We start from the raw sequence: 17719 nt of genomic DNA on the forward strand, positions 1-17719 counted from the left end.
TTTTCTACTTTTGCTTTATTATACTGGGGATTTACTTTTAGATCTTTAAAGTTCAGCATGCCCTCCCCCCCTCCCTTTTTTTAAACTTTGAATTGTCATTGTTGCTCTTAGGAATGCCTTTCTGGTGTTTAAAAGATACAGTCTCTTGTTAAAAGATACATTATCTGCTCTGGGTTGTTTTCTTTTTTTTTCCCCCCTTGAATACTAATTAGAATTTAAAATCTTATATTGTTCAAGTTATCTCTTTCAGGTCTTTCCCCCCTGTTTGCCTACACCTTTTTCTATCTTACTTTAGGCTTTCCTCAGGAATGTGGGGTTCTGTGCTCTCTCTGGGAATGGTGACCTTTCTCTGTTCCCATCATGCGCTAGGCAGGGGTCTTCATATTCTGACCATTCATCATCCAACTCCTTGACTTAGAGCGGTTTTGTGTAGAAGTGGAAGTTGGCATCATACAAAAATGGTCCCTGATGAACTGTACCAACAGAGTATATGCAGGAGAAGCCCTTGGAGGAAACTGATGTAGGCCTTGAATATTTTCTGCCGAATGACATTCATGATTGTGCCACAAAAGTCAAAAACGAGTGACGGATGTCAATGGTACTGTTTTGTTGTAAAAGTTTACTCCTATCCCCCCTCCCCAATACCTGAGTCATTCTTGGCTATTTAATGGGTACATAGTTCCCATGATATCCTAATTTTTGATAAATAAAAGTTGAAACCAAAATTTTTGACTTTTTTTTTTTTTTTAAAGGGAAAGATCCATACTTCCTTTTAAATGTGTTTACTTTGGGACTTCCCTGGTGGTCCAGTGGTTCAGCACTTTCCCTGCCAGGGCCTGGGTTCAATCCCTGGCCCGGAAACTAAGATCCCACAAGCCTCTTGGCATGGCAAGCATGCAAACGAACAAATTTAAATAAATTTAAATGAATAAATAAAGTTAAATAAGTAAATGTGAGTACTTTGAAATTTGGTTCCTGTTTTTGGTTGAATTCATTTTAGGTTGGCCTTTTTTTGGTACCAGTTATGCCCACACACCAACAGTTCTCACTGAGGCATTGTGGCCCCATGTTTATTAGCGAGTGCCTTGCAGTAGCCTGAGCTCACTGCGGGCAGGGTCCACCGCAGACTGGCTCCCCGTTATGCCCCTTTTGTCTAACACTGTGCCAAGCGCACAGCAAACATTCGAAAAATCGTTGAATTGTCCCCCTCTCCTTCCTTCCCTGTCTCCAAGCTGTAACCATTTTACTCCTTCATCCCCTTTGGATCTATCTCGTTACCTCCATCTCTGCTGAAAACACCCTTTTGTAAGCTAACATTAGCTCACATGTACCCCTTTCTTTAGGCCCTTCATTTATGATTTTATCCTCAACACCTGTCTTACCCACTACACTGTAAATTACCTCCATAAGGGCAGAGGTAATGCGTTTTTATGTCCTCACCATTGTACCTTTTGGGCCAAGAGCATCGAAGGCATTCAGATAATGCTGTAGCCATGGCTGGTGCCACCTAATGGTGACAAAAGAGATCCGTCTGTCACCCAGTTTGTACTGGAATGAAATGAACTGCAAAGCGCTGGAGAGCAGTTAGACTTTAAAGGAACAGACTTAACATTCTTTCCCTAAAATTTTCCAGTAAATGGCATTGCTGTTTTTGTCTTTGAAGAATGTTGTCCAAAGGATGATATATTTCTGGTTGTGTTTAAGGTCCTTTTCGGCTGTTTCCTTTTTAGCATATGGCTTAGAAGAACAGAAGAATCTCACAAATTGTCGCAGTGGAGCGTTTCATGAGCAGAAGGGTCCAGAATATACTTCATGTCAGTTTCCTCTTGTCTTACTTGAAGCATGCAGTGGTGTGAATGATCCCGAGTTTGGCTACTCCACAGGAAGCCCTTGTATTCTTGTGAAAATGAACAGAGTATGTACATAATTTATTGCTGCTGCTGCTTTTTCCAAATCTCTTCTTTTAAGAAGCTGGCAACTATTTATTCAGTGCTCTCTCACTTGGTGGTAGCTTGTGTAAAAAGCTAACAGTGATACTGACCTTTGGAAAATTAATACAGAAAAAAACAATTGGTTCATAAATTAGTCGTAAATTAGGGGGTAACACAACTTCAGTTTTTCTCTTTTGGAACTAGCTACATGCACTTAAGCGTAGATCGGAGCTTCAGGGATCAGGTATTCTGGGGATCGTGCCCACAGCATGGTTGTGTTAATGTGCTGTGCTCACCTTTGCATCCTGTGTGGCAATGTAATTTAAAATCCCTCGGCAAACTTATAAAGTTTTGGCTTATTTAACTTTTTCTGAATATTTAGTAGCAAAGCATAGCTTTATAGTATATGTCTATGTAATTAAATAGTAGAAATAGAGATAAATTTGCATTAAAATGAACCCAGCAGCATTTTGCCATGTTGTCCAGAGAAAGTGCCTGAATTGTATAGCCATTAGCAAACCAAGAAGCTAATGTTCTCTACATCTAAGTAACAATGTTGTGGAGTCATTGTGCAAAAGGAAGATGCTTTCCTTGCATAATGAAGTGATCTCCAAACCCTGTGCCTTGCTGCTCTATAAATGGTACTGCAGAGTTGTGTTCTGATACAGTTAATCTGTTGAGGCCTGTATGGTCTCCCTTGAAGAATGAGGTCATTCCTGGTCATTTACGCAGAGAAAAGGCAATCTCCTAAACAGCTGCAGGCCTCTCAAGGTCTTGAGTTTACATATCACAAAAGTTACCATCCCTAATAAAAGTAAAACTTGAGTCTTCTGAAGTTGGCACTGCTAAATAAGGAGTTTACCTGTAGGGAGAGCCAGCTAGACCCTTAAGCGCCCAGACTGGCTTCCCTCCAGCCTCTCCTTCCCCTGTCCCCATGGTCAGCGACAGTTTCTGATTATCCCATAGCACTCTGGAAATCATTCTGAAACATTGCCTGGCACATAGTAGGCGCTCAATAAACATTTAATGGGATGTTTTAGCAACACTTAAGCACTAAGATTAACAAAGTGGAGGTGAAACTGAAGGCAAGATGGGTAGGCCAGGAAGTGGGAGCAATCTGAACAACTATTTCAAGGGGACCCCTACTTTCCTCAGAAATGCTAGGGAGCTCATACATACCACATACTGTTAAATAAAGTAGAAATGCGTTTTCACAATCTACACAAGAAATCCAGATAGTTTATCCCTCGGTATCTGTGGGGAATTGATTCTAGGACCCCTGAGGACACCAAAATCTGGGGGTGCTCAAGTCCCGTATATAAAATGGCGTAGTATTTGCATATAACCTGCACACATCCTCCTGTGTACGCAGAAGCATCTCTAGAGTACTTATACCTAATTCAGTGTAAGTGCTGTGTAAAAAGTTGTCAGCACACAGCAAATTCGAATTTTGCTTTTTGGAACTTTCTGGAGTTTTTTCCCCCAAATGTTTTTGATCTGCGATTGGTTGAATCCGCAGATGTGGAACCCCCCCTGGATAGGGAGGGCCAACTGTAATGTGAAACCAGGTGATCTAGCTTGTAAGATGAATTAAATCCATTCTCTCCAACAGGGATGCCTTTTGCAATCCCTGCCTCCTAGGAGTATCTTCACAACACCTAGATTGATGGAAAATCTGTTCCCAATATAAAGCCAAGAGAAGAAATTCCAGTTCCTTCTCCCACAGGACCAACCTTCTGAGTTTATTTTCTTTGTCAGTATGTCCTCTGAATGATGAGGATGTGAGATTATACTTGCTGATAGAGCAGAACTTTGCAAGCATGACAGGAAGACATCATCAGGCACAGGGGATCGGCAGTGAGATGTTGCATAAGGGTGTAGCAGGGCACTTAATCCCAGTGTAGTTTGTTCCAAAATCATTGCGAGGGCACCGATAGTTATTGCTCTCGAAATTATTATTTCAGTTGCAACAATACTTATTTTTCAGGAGGAGTACTTACATTTTACAGGCATTCACATTAAAGTGTATATAAATTATAAAATTATAAAATATAAATTAAAACGCATATAATTCAAAAGGCAAAAAAATCCTCTCACAAAATATATGGATAAATATGTTAGCATTCATACAGAGTTAGTTATATCAACCACATAGATGAAAGCCTCATTACATAGAACTGAATGGTGCTGTGAGAGTCCTCAAAATGGGATTCATTAAGTGTATGTGTTTTGTAGAACAGATACATGTGAAATACAGCAGGGCTCTGTGGAAGCCTTACGGAAACATGGTAGGGTTGTGACCTAATATATTTTCATGAAGAACAGTTATTATATTTTGCCTTTGCCATTCTTATTTGCATTAATGATGTGTTCATATAAATAATGAAATGTAAAGGTTTCTATTTATTTCTTGTTTTATAAAGGTAGCAAAGTGCAATGCTGTGTTTTGGTCAATTCTTTGATAACTGATTTATTTTCTAAATTGCCCCAGTGCTATAATAAGATAGATAATTGGTAAGATTATTATATTGAAAAGTCTGTTCTAATCCTCTAAAAGAAAATTAAAGTAAAAGGCAGAGGTAACAGGGTTTTAATGCGGTGTTAGTGTCCATCTCAACCCTCCCACCCCTGTGTCCCCAGCAATGAAGGAAGAGGTTCTGTTGTATACAGTAGTGATGTTTCAATTAATCAACGTTTCTTTACCTTAGATAATTGGATTAAAGCCTCAAGGAGAACCAAGGATAGAATGTATTTTGAAGGTTAGTATTCAGAAAATAACCCAATTTCTGTTAAAGCTTTAGTGTATCTTAAAAATACTTTAGAAGTCTAATGAATTTAGTCATTTTTTTCTTCCCTGTCACATTTTTAAAGTCCATTGTAGTGCCATTCTTAGAAGAATAAAACTCCACCGACCTTTGGGGGTAGCCCTTCTCTGTTTGCTAATGATAATTCAAAAAGACTTATTTTCCATGTGCATTTGATTTCACATACTTTGCCTTTATATTTACATATACCATATTTCACTGATTTTAAGATTCATTTTCTTTTTTCTAGCTTGATGACACGAAAATTGGGGTTGGCCTTATAACTGATAGTGTCTTAATAGTGTATAAGATTTTTTCTTTCTTAATAGTACATAAATTGGTGTACATCAGTGGCATCTGAGATTTAATGAAACATGGTACATTTTCCTTAAGGTAGAGGCATTATTTTGCTCTCTCATCCCTACTTTATTTTTTCCAGAGCGCTGTGCTGTTTTCCTTTCATAATTTCTTTTGTTTTCTCTCCATGCTGCAAAGTTCAACTAAGACAAATATGTAAATGATGGGTAAGAGTTCTCAGGAGAAACTGTTAAGTTCTAAATTTAATTTTATCATTGTGTAAAATATTAGCATTCCAGCTCCAGTTAATATGTCAGAAGTGTCTTACTTGAAATGTTACATTGAAATCACTTCTAAAGTTGTTTGCCAAAGAAAACTGTAATCCCTTTTAACGATGAATGGATTTCTTATTTGCGCAGAAACTTCTTGCTGGGTGGTTCTCAAATCTGATCATGCATCAGAATCACTTGGAGGGTTTCTTAGGTCCCAGTTCTGCAGTTTCTGACTCAGTAGGTCTGGGGTGAGGCTGCAAAATTTGCGTTTTTAACTAAAGTGTCCAGGTGATGGTGATGCTGCTGGTCTGGGACCCACACTCTGAGAACTCCTGCTCTAGAATATCCTATTGATTTATTTTGAGCATTTATTCACGACTTAGAATAGAATGAAAAGCTGGGAAGTTTGTGGTTTTCTCATCTGGGTTGAAGTATGCATGTGTGACCATAGGCAACTCAGTTTATCTCCTTATGCCATAGTCAGCTCAGCAGGAAACTTGGATAAAAAATCAGAATCTCACTTAAAACCAGATGCTGCATCTAAGCTGAGTTTTTCTTGGTATACAAATCCTTCTAAAAATCTAGTGAGCTTCTACTGTCATCTCAAAACAGGAGAAAACATTACACCTACAAGACAGATTTAAGAAATGTATTGTGTAACTCTGTGATCCCCCTTGCTTGCAATTCTTTCCAGTAGAAGGTTCCCGAGGCTGGGTGTGAGCCTTCAGCCAGGTGGAAGTGCTGATTTTATGACAGTGTCCTGTGTGCAGGGACTTTTGCCTCTGCATGTGAGCAGACAGTGTAGATATACTTGGAACGGTGGGTCTGTGGAGCCAGCACCATCAAGAAAAGAAAACACACACACACACACACACACACACACACACACACACACACACCCACCCATCTCCCCCCCCCCCCCCCACACACACACACAAGGGCCAAAGCCTTCCACTGGTTTCCTAAGGTTTCACTTCTGTAAGCCTTTGGCCAGTATAAACTACTCCATGTTAACTCTTCACTTAGGATTATAAATGGATTTTTCTCCTTGTTATCTGTTATGTATCTTTTGCTTCTAGAATAGTTGGGGGAACTATTCTAGAATAGTTGGGGGAACATCTGGTCTAATGACTCAGATTTCAATTTGCTGTCCCTTTTGCTTTGAAGAGTTGTGTGGAAAGTACATAAAATAATCCAAATAATAGATGGGGTTTTTGTTTTGTTTATTTAGTTGTGGAATATTTTTGTTTTTAGAAACAACACACAAAATTGGCGGAAATCTTTGTAAAACTGCATTTTACTCGTAGGCTAGTCACAAAGGAGTAATCAGGTGGAATCCATAAGTCTTCGAGGTGTGGCTCTGAACAGATGGCAACATTTACTGCTTATCACCCTATTGCTGTTTTCCAGTAGATTCATCTATAATCAAGTGTTCTTAGTGTAAATTCTTTAGTTGACTTACCTTTTATATAATACGTTTGTCTTTTATTTTGTCTTGTATTCTTAACTTTGATCTGCTTTTATTTATTTATTTATTTTTAAGGATTTTTTTGGTCTTGTTTTTTAATTTATTTATTTGGTTGAGCCTGGTCTTACTTGCGGCAGGTGGGCTTCTTAGTTGCAGCTTGCCGGCCCCTTAGTTGCAGCACGTGGGCTCCTTAGTTGTGGCATGCGAACTCTTAGTTGTGGCACGCATGTGGGATCTAGTTCCCTGACCAGGAATCAAACCCTGGCGCCCTGCATCGGGAGCACGGAGTCGTATCCACTGTGCCACTGGGGCAGTCCCTTAATTGCTTTCATACAAGTTAAGAGTCCTAGAAACACTAAAACACTGATGACAGAACATACTTTTAGAGGTGGCCTTTAATTTTAAAGGATGGTTCCTGCAAAAGATGTAATATTCATATTTATGTCATTAGTGTTTTTCTTTAATTTTCTTACAAAAATGAATCATGTTCATTTAAGAAAATTTAGAAAAATGCAGAAGGAAAACATTTGGTAAATGCTACCCAGAGCTAATCACTGCTTAGAACATTTGGTATGTGTTCTTCAAGTTATTTACAGGTGATGACTATACAGAAGAACCAAAATACATTAGTTTTAAACCTTTATTTTGTTTTCAGTGGAACTTAGTGACTGCTAATAGACTCTTGGACCTAGTTGCTCATGGTTTCCAATATGATACCATGCGTATACTTAGAAAACCATGATATGTAGCTTCACTGTAAAAGTTATCTCATCATTGTTCAGATATGCATTTTATTATTTCACAATTTCTAAATGTTAATTTTAAGTAAAAGTCTGCCAACGTGATGGCTTAGGCACACACCCGTAGAACAATTAATTGAGCATGTGACCATAACTCTGAGCCTCAGTTTCCCTCTCTATAACTGATCCTACACACTTAAGGGTTTTAGGCCTAAATGAGGTAAATATAAACTGAGTGTGGTATCTGGCTGAAAATGTACACTGAAGTGCTCAATAAACTGTAACCCAGGACTTCCCTGGTGGCACAGTAGTTAAGAATCCACCTGCCAGCGCCGGGGACATGGGTTCAATCCCTGGTCCGGGAAGATCCCACATGCCGCGGAGCAGGTAAGCCCGTGCACCACAGCTACTGAAGCCCGCGCGTACGTGCCGCAACTACTGAGCCTGAGTGCTGCTCATGCTCTGCAACAAGAGAAGCCACCGCAATGACAAGCCCACGCACCGCAATGAAGAGTAGCCCCTGCTCGCCACAACTAGAGAAAGCCTGCGCGCAGCAACGAAGACCCAACACAGCCAAAACTAAATAAATAAATTAATTAATTAATTAATTAAAGAAAACCTTTAATTTACATTTTGGGGAACATCTCTGTGTTTGTATGAATTATTAAGGAAAAATAGGTTAAAAGTAATTAATGTACGAAAGTACTTATCAAAGTGACTATTTTTTTCTCCTATATAAAATGTTATTTTAGACCTTTTTTTAGCATGTATTCTGTTTTTATTTATTTTTCATTTTTATTGGAGTATAGTTGATTTACAATGTTGTGTTAGTTTCAGGTGTACAGCAAAGTGAATCAGTTATACATACTCATATATCCACTCCTTTTTAGATTCTTTTTAGACTTAACTTTTTTTAAATTAAGGCGTACAGACGTAGGGTGGTGTTTGAATAGTGATTGAAAAATGGCTTCTACAGTTTCCCTTAGCCTTGTTATCTCCTGTTCTTTATTATTATTTTTTTTTAATAAATTTATTTATTTATTTATTTTTGGCTGCATTGGGTCTTCGTTCGAGCGGGCGCTACTCTTCCTTGCAGTGCACGGGCTTCTCATTGCAGCAGCTTCGCTTGTTGCGGAGCACGGGCTCTAGGCGCGCCGTGCTTGTGGCACGTGGGCTTAGTTGCTCCACGACGTGGGGTCTTTCCTGACCAGGGCTCGAACCCATGTCCCCTGCGTTGGCAGGCGGATTCTTAACCACTGCGCCACCATGGAAGCCCCTCTCCTGTTCTTTTTAAATATTGTTCATCTGGATTGTTAGAACTTGCCCTTTTTGTGGGTGGTCATCGCTTTATGCTTTGCTGTCTTGCCTGTGTCGCTTGTCCATGTGTTTCTCTCACCCCATGCACATCTGCTACTTCGTGGTCGTTAAGTGAAGTAAGCAGAGAGTACGGCTTCCCTTAGAGGAGATTCTTAGTTTTGCTATAGTGTTTCATGTATGCTTTCAAAAGTAGAAATTCATTTATTCAAATCTAGAATGCAAACATTTAGTAATGTTTTATTTTAATTAGTGCCTTGTGAAGTTGCCACTGATTTTAATCATTGTTGTCTGTCATCTACTCAGTATGTGTAAAGGTTACAGTCATTAATATTGGGCCTATTCAGAATGTGTTACATGAGAATTTTCATAAATTGCTTATTTTTCAAGAAGAATACTAGATTTATATCGTTATCATGTATATCAGGTTTTTTTGAGGTATGATTGATTTATAATATTACCTCAGTTTCAGGTGTGCAACACAGTGATTCACAATTGTTAAATATTATATACTCCATGTATAGTTATTATAAAATATTGGCTATATTCCCTGTGCTGTACAATTTATTCTTGTAGCTTATTTATTTATTTTTATTTTTTTTATAAATTTATTTTATTTTATTTATTGTTTTTGGCTGCGTTGGGTCTTTGTTGCTGCATGTGGGCTTTCTCTGGTTGCGGTGAGCAGGGGCTACTCTTTGTTGCACTGAGCGGGTTTCTCATTGCGGTAGTTTCTCTTGTTGCGGAGCACAGGCTGTAGGCGCGTGGGCTTCAGTAGTTGTGGCATGCGGGCTCAGTAGTTGTGGCTCGTGGGCTGTAGAGCACAGGCTCAGTAGTTGTGGCGCACAGACTTAGTTGCTCCGCGGCATGTGGGATCTTCCTGGACCAGGGCTCGAACCCGTGTCCCCTGCATTGGCAGGCGGAGTCCCAACCACTGCGCCACCAGGGAAGCCCAGCTTATTTATTTTATACATGGTAGTTTGTACCTCTTAATCCCCTACCCCTATATTGCCCCTCTCCCCTTCCCTCTCCCCAAAGGTAACTACTAATTTGTTTTCTATATCTGAGAGTCTATTTCTTTTTTGTTGTATCAGTTTTTTGTTTGCTTGTTTAAATTTATTTTTTGGCTGTGCCTAGCGGCATCCCGGATCTTAGTTCCCTGACCAGGGATGGAACCCGTGCCCCCCGCAGTGGAAGTGCAGAGTCTTAACCACTGGACCGCCAGGGAAGTCCCTGTATCAGTTTTTTTAATACATGGAATATAACTGCAGTAGACATATAATACTTCTAACTGATTTACATGTGCTCATAAAAATTATTCAAGGGAAATGTGGTATTTAAATTGGTTAAGAAGGGTATTCCTTGGAGTACTTTAAATTTTCCCTAACAGTTTGTCAGCTGCATCATAGTTTCCACCTCTGGTTACAGTTATCATGGTTGTTAATCATGTGAAGCTTTTGGACCTGCTGCCTTGCAGGCCTGAGTGGTACCTTCTAGGTGTGGCAGCTATTGCTTTCCAGTCTGGAAGCACAATATTTTATTCATCTTAGCGTTCATTGGTCCCAGACCTACTTGTGCATTCCTGCTGTCAGTGGCTGGAGAACTGGCATTTGGTAGTTGGAAAGCAGATAAGATTTTACAGACATTGCATGAGTAGATCTGGCTGTAAGTTAAAGGGAGTGTCATGGAAAAGTATATAAGATATATCAGGAAATCAGGACAGTTTGTGTCAAAGGGTTTAAGTCAACATGAGTAAGTCTCTTTTCAAAAACACACTTGTTGTGGATGCAGTTGGAGCAGCATTGTAGTTTCCTCATACTGTCCATAATTGATACTGCTTTAATAAAAATACATTGTTTAAAACTATTTTTTGTGACCTAAAAACGGTTTGTTTTGTTTTCAACTTTAGGGTGAAAACACAGCAATGCTATCAACTTATCCTTCCAATGGAACGATAGATTTAAAATATTTTCCATATTATGGGAAAAAACTGCATGTAAGTATTTAGAAGTTCTTAAGTGGTAGTGACTCTTGGAAAATTGGTAGTCTGTATTAAAATGCCAGTTGTCTGGATTAGGTAGACGTATGCCCTGTGTAACGTGTGCATCATCTATTCTGGTTTTTAAATACAAATGGTGATGGCAAATGGAGACTCCAGATCTTAACTACAAGCACAAACCGAAGCAGCTAAGTTAAAGGATGATTATTTTCAAAATACAGTTTTCTCTTTCATTTCTTAGGGTGTGCTTATTTAAAGAATATAGAGAAGTAGTAAAGAAGTCACTACCCAGAGATAACTATTATTGTAGTGTAGTTTCTTCCATAGTTTTTCTTTTAAGTATATGTATATAAATAGCATTTTGTATGTATACTAGTAAACTTTTTATTTTGAAATGATTTTAAACATAAAGTGGCTAGAATAGTACAAAGGGTTCCTATAGACCCTTTACACAGATTTCCCATTTGTCTTATCAGTCTCCATATATATATATGTGTATATATATGTATATGTATGTATGTATGTATGTATATGTATATATATGTATATAAAATATATACATATAATTTTTCCCCCTGAACCATCATTGGCACTCAGTGATAAACATGGTGCCTCTTTACACTAAATGCTCTTTACGTTAAATTTCCTAAAAATAAGGACATTATCATATATAACCATTAGCATTGATACTGTACTATTATCTAATCTACAGATCTTGTTGAAATGTCACCAGTTGTTCCAATAATGTCCTTTATTGCAAAAAAAAAAAAGTTTTTTCCTGGTCTAGGATGTTACACTGTTAGTCACCTATAACCTGGAACAGTTCCTCCATCTGTCTGTTTCATGCCCTTGAGCTCTTCAAAAATGAGTATAGGCCTTTTTTGGCTTACTTTGTTGGTTTATGTTCCTCAGTTTGAGTCTATCTGATGTTTTTCATGATTAAATGTAGGTTGTACATCTTCGGCAGGAATGCCTCAGAAGAAATGTTACGTCCTTTTCAGAATAGCATATATCAGGAGGGACGTGGTGTTGAGTCCCATTAATGGTGATGTTAACCTTGTTAAGGTGGTGTCAGCCAGATTTCCCTAATGTAAAGTTATACTTTTTTTTTGTTTGTAATCAATAAGTATCATGTGGGGCGAATACTTGGAGAGTTTATAAAATTATTTCTCCTATAACTTTAGCATTTGTCAATTCTTTGCACAATCAGTTACTAATAGAATTGTTCTCAAATGTTTTTTCTAATTTCATCTTTTCTTTTTCCATTTACTAGTTGGCATTCCACTCTAAGGAAGAGCTTTTCCTTCTCCACTGTTTATTATTTATATCAGTATATTCTCATGGATTCTTATTTGATTCAGGGGTTATATGTTATAATCATTTATATTGGTGCTAATGTTGTCCCAGATTTGGCTGGTGGGAGACCTTCAGGCTGGCTCTGGCCCCTGTGTCCTTTATAGACGTGTTCCCTTGATTCCTATAGCACTTCCTTACTTTCTGACACCACAAGATGTTCCAGGTTCTTATACTTTCCCTGCCTCCGCCCTGGAATCAGCCCCTAGTTCCTTTTAGTGAAGAATTGTATTTAGAAACCACAGTGATGGCAAAACAATTATGAGTATATTTGTACCAAGTCCCACAGCAACCATAAGTAAGGATGTTAGAAACCTAAGTAACATAATCAGTGAGGTAGATCTTCTGCATGTTTATCAAACATACTAATATATAGATAGATACAATACATATCTTTCTCAAACACCCAGAACAGTCGCAAAACTTTATCATAAAAAATGCATGCTCAAGTTTCATAAAATAGAAATATATTACAACAATACTTTCTGATCACAATGCAGGAAAACTAGAAATTACTGAAATAAAAGGGCCCTTCCAAAAGAGCGAGGAGGTGGGAACTCTCTAATCAACTCTTGGGGAAAGGGGGAAACTCAAACCAAGATTATAGAATATCTAAAAAATAATGAAGCACAACATAATCACAACCTATGGAATACATTTAAAGCAGTGCTTAGAGGAAAATTCATAGTCATAAACACTTTTATCAATAAAAATTAAAGTGAAGATAAATGAATATCCAGCTAAAGGGGGAAAAAAAAGTAGAGGATTAAAAATAGATCTAATTATTAAATTAAAATTTTGTTTTTTTAATTTTACAGAATAAACAAACTCCTGATAAAGTGTAAAGTTATTGCAGAATTTGAATTAATGTATTTTCCTTTATTTGCCAGGGGAGCTATCTACAGCCATTAGTTGCCGTCCAGCTCATCTTTGGTAATAGAAATGACGTAAACGAAGTCACAGTTGAGTGCAAGATTGACGGATCACCCAACCTAAAAAACCAGGATGATCGTGACAAATTTTTAGGACGAGTTGTATTCAAAATCACCATGCGTCCATAGTAGGAGTTAAGATATCTCCACAGAGTAAACGTTGTGTTGTCTGTCTTCATTTTGTATCAGCTGGACCTGCCATTCCAGAATTATGAGACCGCCTTGGAGAAAGGTGGAGTGGTACATGACACTGGGGTAGCATCATAATGTGCTTCCAGATCGTAGTGTTCGGTTTCCTTCAAAGTAACTGCCTGTTGCCTCTGCTGCGTTTTGAACGATGTACAGTCACCAGATAGGGACTGTGAACACCTGATTCTGAACATGTAGGATGGGGGTCTTGTCCAATTTTTATGTGGTTTAATTGCCAAGTGTCTAAAGCTTAATGTGCTGTGCTATGTAAATATTTTATAGATTTAACACTGGTTAACTGTCATATTTTGATGCCAGCAAAGTTTTAGGGGATAAAATGGTACCTGACCAACGTCAAACGACTTTATAGCTGCAAGAAATGCGGTGTATGGAGAAGCTCTGTATGTGAGGAGGAAAAAGGAAAATAAAAGTGGATTTGAAAGGTTGTCTTGGATGTTTTGTAAAAATTATTTTTTACATGCTGAATTAGTCTGTGGATCTTTTTGACTAGGAGCACACCTTTTTGTTGTAAAACATGTAAAAACAAACACAAAAAAAGTGACGGGATTATTTTCAGTGCTGGAACTAAATCTTTTAAAGTATTAAGGTTAAAGTATTTTAGACCATAGATAAAAACTGCATTTTTAGGTTAGCCGGTATGAATATGTGCACCTAAATATTTATGAAATTAAATTCATAAGATTTAAATTGTATAATAGTTTGTGAAATCTTACTACTGCTTTTATTTAGCAGACTGTGGACTCTACAAATTGTAAAATGTAAAAACTTGGAACTTATTCAAAGCTTCAAACCAAACAGTTTTATTTCAGCATTGTCTGATGAGTGTCATGAAATATTTCCTCCTTCAGTCTGAGGTGTTTGGTATGATTCTTTGTCATAATGTGAGCTACTTTCTCCTCTATTGAGAAAGGTGTGCTTCCCACATGATCTGTGTTTTTTTTTTAAGCCCATTTTTTGAAATTGTTACTTTTCTCCTTAAAAAAAGGCAGGGCTAATATTCTTGAGGTTTTCTTTGTGTTGGTGCAAGCCAGGACGAGTGGGACCCAACCCAGCTGGCTCAGGAACGGCTGTCTGGAGAAAACATGAGTGCTCTGGGTGGCCTTGACTGGCCAGATGGGCCTTGGTGGCCCAGGAGCAGCCTGAACGCTTCGCTAGTTGTCACTCAGCCCCACTGGGAGGTTTGCTCTGTCACTAAGATCTTAGTGATAACAGATTTTCATTTTAGAAGCCTCCCTTGCAACTGAAGAAAACGATTCTTGGAGTTGTTAATAAAGCAAACCTACCCTATCTCTTAAGAGTATAAAACAAGGAGAAAAGGTGCTGTGATGGCAGAGCAGTGTCAGGGGCTGCAACCAGGGCATCATTTTAGTTGGCCAGGTGTGAACAGGTCCTCAGCACCTGTCAACTTGGGCTCGTGTGAAATCCATATCATTAAATTTTCAATTAAATTTGTATTTTTGTATCTTTTGAAGTATAGTGTGGGTGGAATTTTTGTTTTAATGAGCTTAGGCAAAAGCAAAGTAGTTCTCAGAACATGTGACAAGAATTGAGCTATCCAAAATGGGTGAGTGGGTTTTGGAAAGAAAGAAAAAAGGGACATAGACATGAGTCCCATTTGTGCCTCCTTGGTTCAGAAGGTTGGCCGTGGCTTGGCCCCTGACTGCCTGTGACCTTAGTTGACCTACCCAACTCTTCCTGGCTCTCTTTTGTGTTGAAATTAGGGGAGTTTAGCAACTTTATCACAAGCCTGCTGTGGGCCAAGTAATGAGTTGCCAGACTCTGAGGATAATGAGGATAAAGAGATGAAGAGACGTGGTCTCTTGAAGATCTTAAACTAGGAGGGAACAGGCTCTGAGATGATGGTAGGTACGTGTGAGGGAGGTGGGGGGGGGCCTGGGTTATTCCAAAGGTCCCCCGAGACGGTCAGTATGGGAAGGGGCTGGGTCTGTATGGGACCGATGCGAAGGGTGACTAGGAATGAAGGGGGCCCTGGACGTGCTTTGAGTCTGCATTTCTGCTACATTTCAGGTTTTCCTCAGAGCTTCACTGGGCATCTTGTTAACAGGCAGATTCTGATTCCATAGGAGAGATTCTGTACACTCAGCAACCTCCTAAGTGATGCCTAGCCTGCTATTCACAGACCACAGGTTGAATAGCAAGGGGACAAAGGACTAAAGACAATCAGCTTTGCATCCTCAAGCGGTTGAGTCTGGCACTAGTTTGATTACTGGATGGAGAAGATTCTACTGTCAGTTGACTTTAGCTGATACTTAAAATTCAACAGGTATGTTATATATCTAGCTCAAAGAAAATTATGGGTTAGTTTCCTTAGATCTCCAAGCTGTTTTATACTTGGAATTTTTTTCTACAAATGAACTCTATTTCACTTTGATCACTTCCATGAGTGGGAGGGAACAAATTACAGTATAGTTCAATCCCAATTTGGACATACAGACTCAGCCTTAGACTGTATCATAGTGTCTCTTAGTAGGGTTTTCTGTACAAGATACTCTCCCTACCTCGAGCGTGTGTAGTTCGTCCTATAACTTAAGCCCCGTTGTCCTTTCTTAGTGGTAGCTTCCCCGCCATGTGCAGCAGTGAGATAAGAAAGGCTGGTCTGTCCTCTTCACGAAATCCAATAGGACTGCCTATCACTGAAGGTACAGTCTGTGAGGAGGACTTCCCAGATTCCGTGGAGAGTCTGTTGGAAGAGAGAAATTCATGGGAAATCCTCCATCATTCATTGTGGAAGGAGAGGGAGGGAAAATTGGCATTAAATCCTGATTTGCATTTGATTGTTTGGAAATCTTAGGCAGGGTACTTACCCTTCAGAGCTTCGGTTCTCATTTTAACTGTACAGTGAGGGTGTGGCCACCCTTCAGGGCTGTGAGGATTAAATGAGAAAATACATACGCCACGCCAACATGTAGTAGATGTTTATAAATGTTCGTTTCCAAAGGCTCCCCCTCCTTTCGAGGTTTCAGGTTTTTCGGGAGTGTTTCCTTCCTGGTAACTGGAAACCGGGCGTGTAAGTACAGTGTCGCTGCTGCATTGGCGCGTTGTTCATCACCGGGAGCGGTGTGGTAAAGAAGGAGTTGCAAGTCTTTCCTGGCTGCCCGTGGCCTTGTGCAGCAGGTTTGTATGAGGGCGGCGGTCACAAATGGGTGAATTTGAAACTGTTGTCTACGTGGAATTGTTAATTTCCCTTGGCTTTTCTTGCTTTAATAAATTTGTCAAGTTGGAGTTTAAAGAAGACTCAACAGAATTTGCTGTGTTGGTTTCAGAGTTTTTTAGCTCCATTGGTTCCCGCACAGGAGGAGCTGTGTTTTGAGCAGTGGGTCTCCGCGTGCGCCTCCCTGAGACCGGCCTGCGGGTGACTGGTACTCCAGGGAGGGAGAATCTGTTCCCAGGAGGGCTTCCTTCATACTGGAGGTCACACAGAGAGATCAGTGTGTCTGCTTTTTGGACAAGCCAGTTTCCTCACATTCCAGTGACTTGTCCTTCAAATAAGTCCCTTCAGAACTTTTCGGGAATGATTTTTGGATTTGCTTTCAGGAGCGTGGAACAGCCTTTAACCCTTGTCACGGATGGCAGGATTTGTCCATTGAGGACGGGCTTGCTTTTTAGAAACAGTCAGAATTCACTAGGGAGTCAAGACTGGTAAGGGCTGATATTTAAGTATGAAAACCAAAGCGGAGAATGTCTCCTAACTCTCTCTTTCCAGATTATTTGTGTGGCCTTGGGATAACTGAGAAGGGCCTTCATAAGAATAAACTGGATTTGACTGGTGACCAACCAGCTAGTGACAGGCTAGCATTAGTTCTGGATTTGCTTGAAGACAGGACCACTCTTATCCACTCAAATATGAGTCTGTCTGGAATTGGAGAGTATGCAGGGCTGCTGGCTCAGGTGATCTTGGGGGTGGTGCTGAGCTCCCAGAGACCTTCTGCTGACACTCACGCGTCCAGTGCCCCTTCTGTTCTGCAGGTCAGAGCCCCAGGTCTCTAATGCCAGAGCTGAGGGAGAGTGAGGGGTGACATGAAGTGGCAGGCGTGGATGCCATCTTTTTTTTGGCATGAGCCCTGTTCCTTGTGACCTTCCCTCTGGGTGGCTGAGTAGAGCCGAGATGGTGCGGAAAGGATGGACTTCCTGCAGGATTATGTGCACCCTCAGGTAAGAGCTCTCTTGGGTGGGAGGGAGTTGAGATGTGTTGAGACTGTAAGGCAGGGTGGGGGGGGGGTGGTCAGTGGTAACTGGAGTGAAACTAAGGGTCAGGCAGGAAGAACCAAATGAGGTGTGGCAGGGAGAGACGCTAACAGAGATGACCGAACATTCAGAGCACTTGGGGGTGCCCTTCTGAGACCATTCATCCGGGTTTGGACCTACTGCTGATGAAATC

At 39.8% G+C, this 17719-nt stretch overlaps 1 protein-coding gene across 1 annotated transcript in view; it reads left to right on the forward strand.

Moving 5' to 3' along the window:
• Positions 1-13745, forward strand: part of ATP1B3 (ATPase Na+/K+ transporting subunit beta 3) — a 41823-nt gene extending 28078 nt beyond the window's left edge. Inside the window, exons 4-7 of the mRNA XM_057545724.1 lie at positions 1731-1915; positions 4640-4690; positions 10736-10822; positions 13069-13745. Coding sequence (XP_057401707.1) covers positions 1731-1915; positions 4640-4690; positions 10736-10822; positions 13069-13239 — 494 coding nt within the window. The 3' untranslated portion in view covers positions 13240-13745. The remainder of the gene's footprint in view (positions 1-1730; positions 1916-4639; positions 4691-10735; positions 10823-13068) is intronic.
• Positions 13746-17719: the final 3974 nt, after the last annotated feature.

This window comes from Balaenoptera acutorostrata, chromosome 4 (genome assembly GCF_949987535.1).
Source record: "Balaenoptera acutorostrata chromosome 4, mBalAcu1.1, whole genome shotgun sequence".
Lineage (NCBI taxonomy): Eukaryota > Metazoa > Chordata > Mammalia > Artiodactyla > Balaenopteridae > Balaenoptera > Balaenoptera acutorostrata.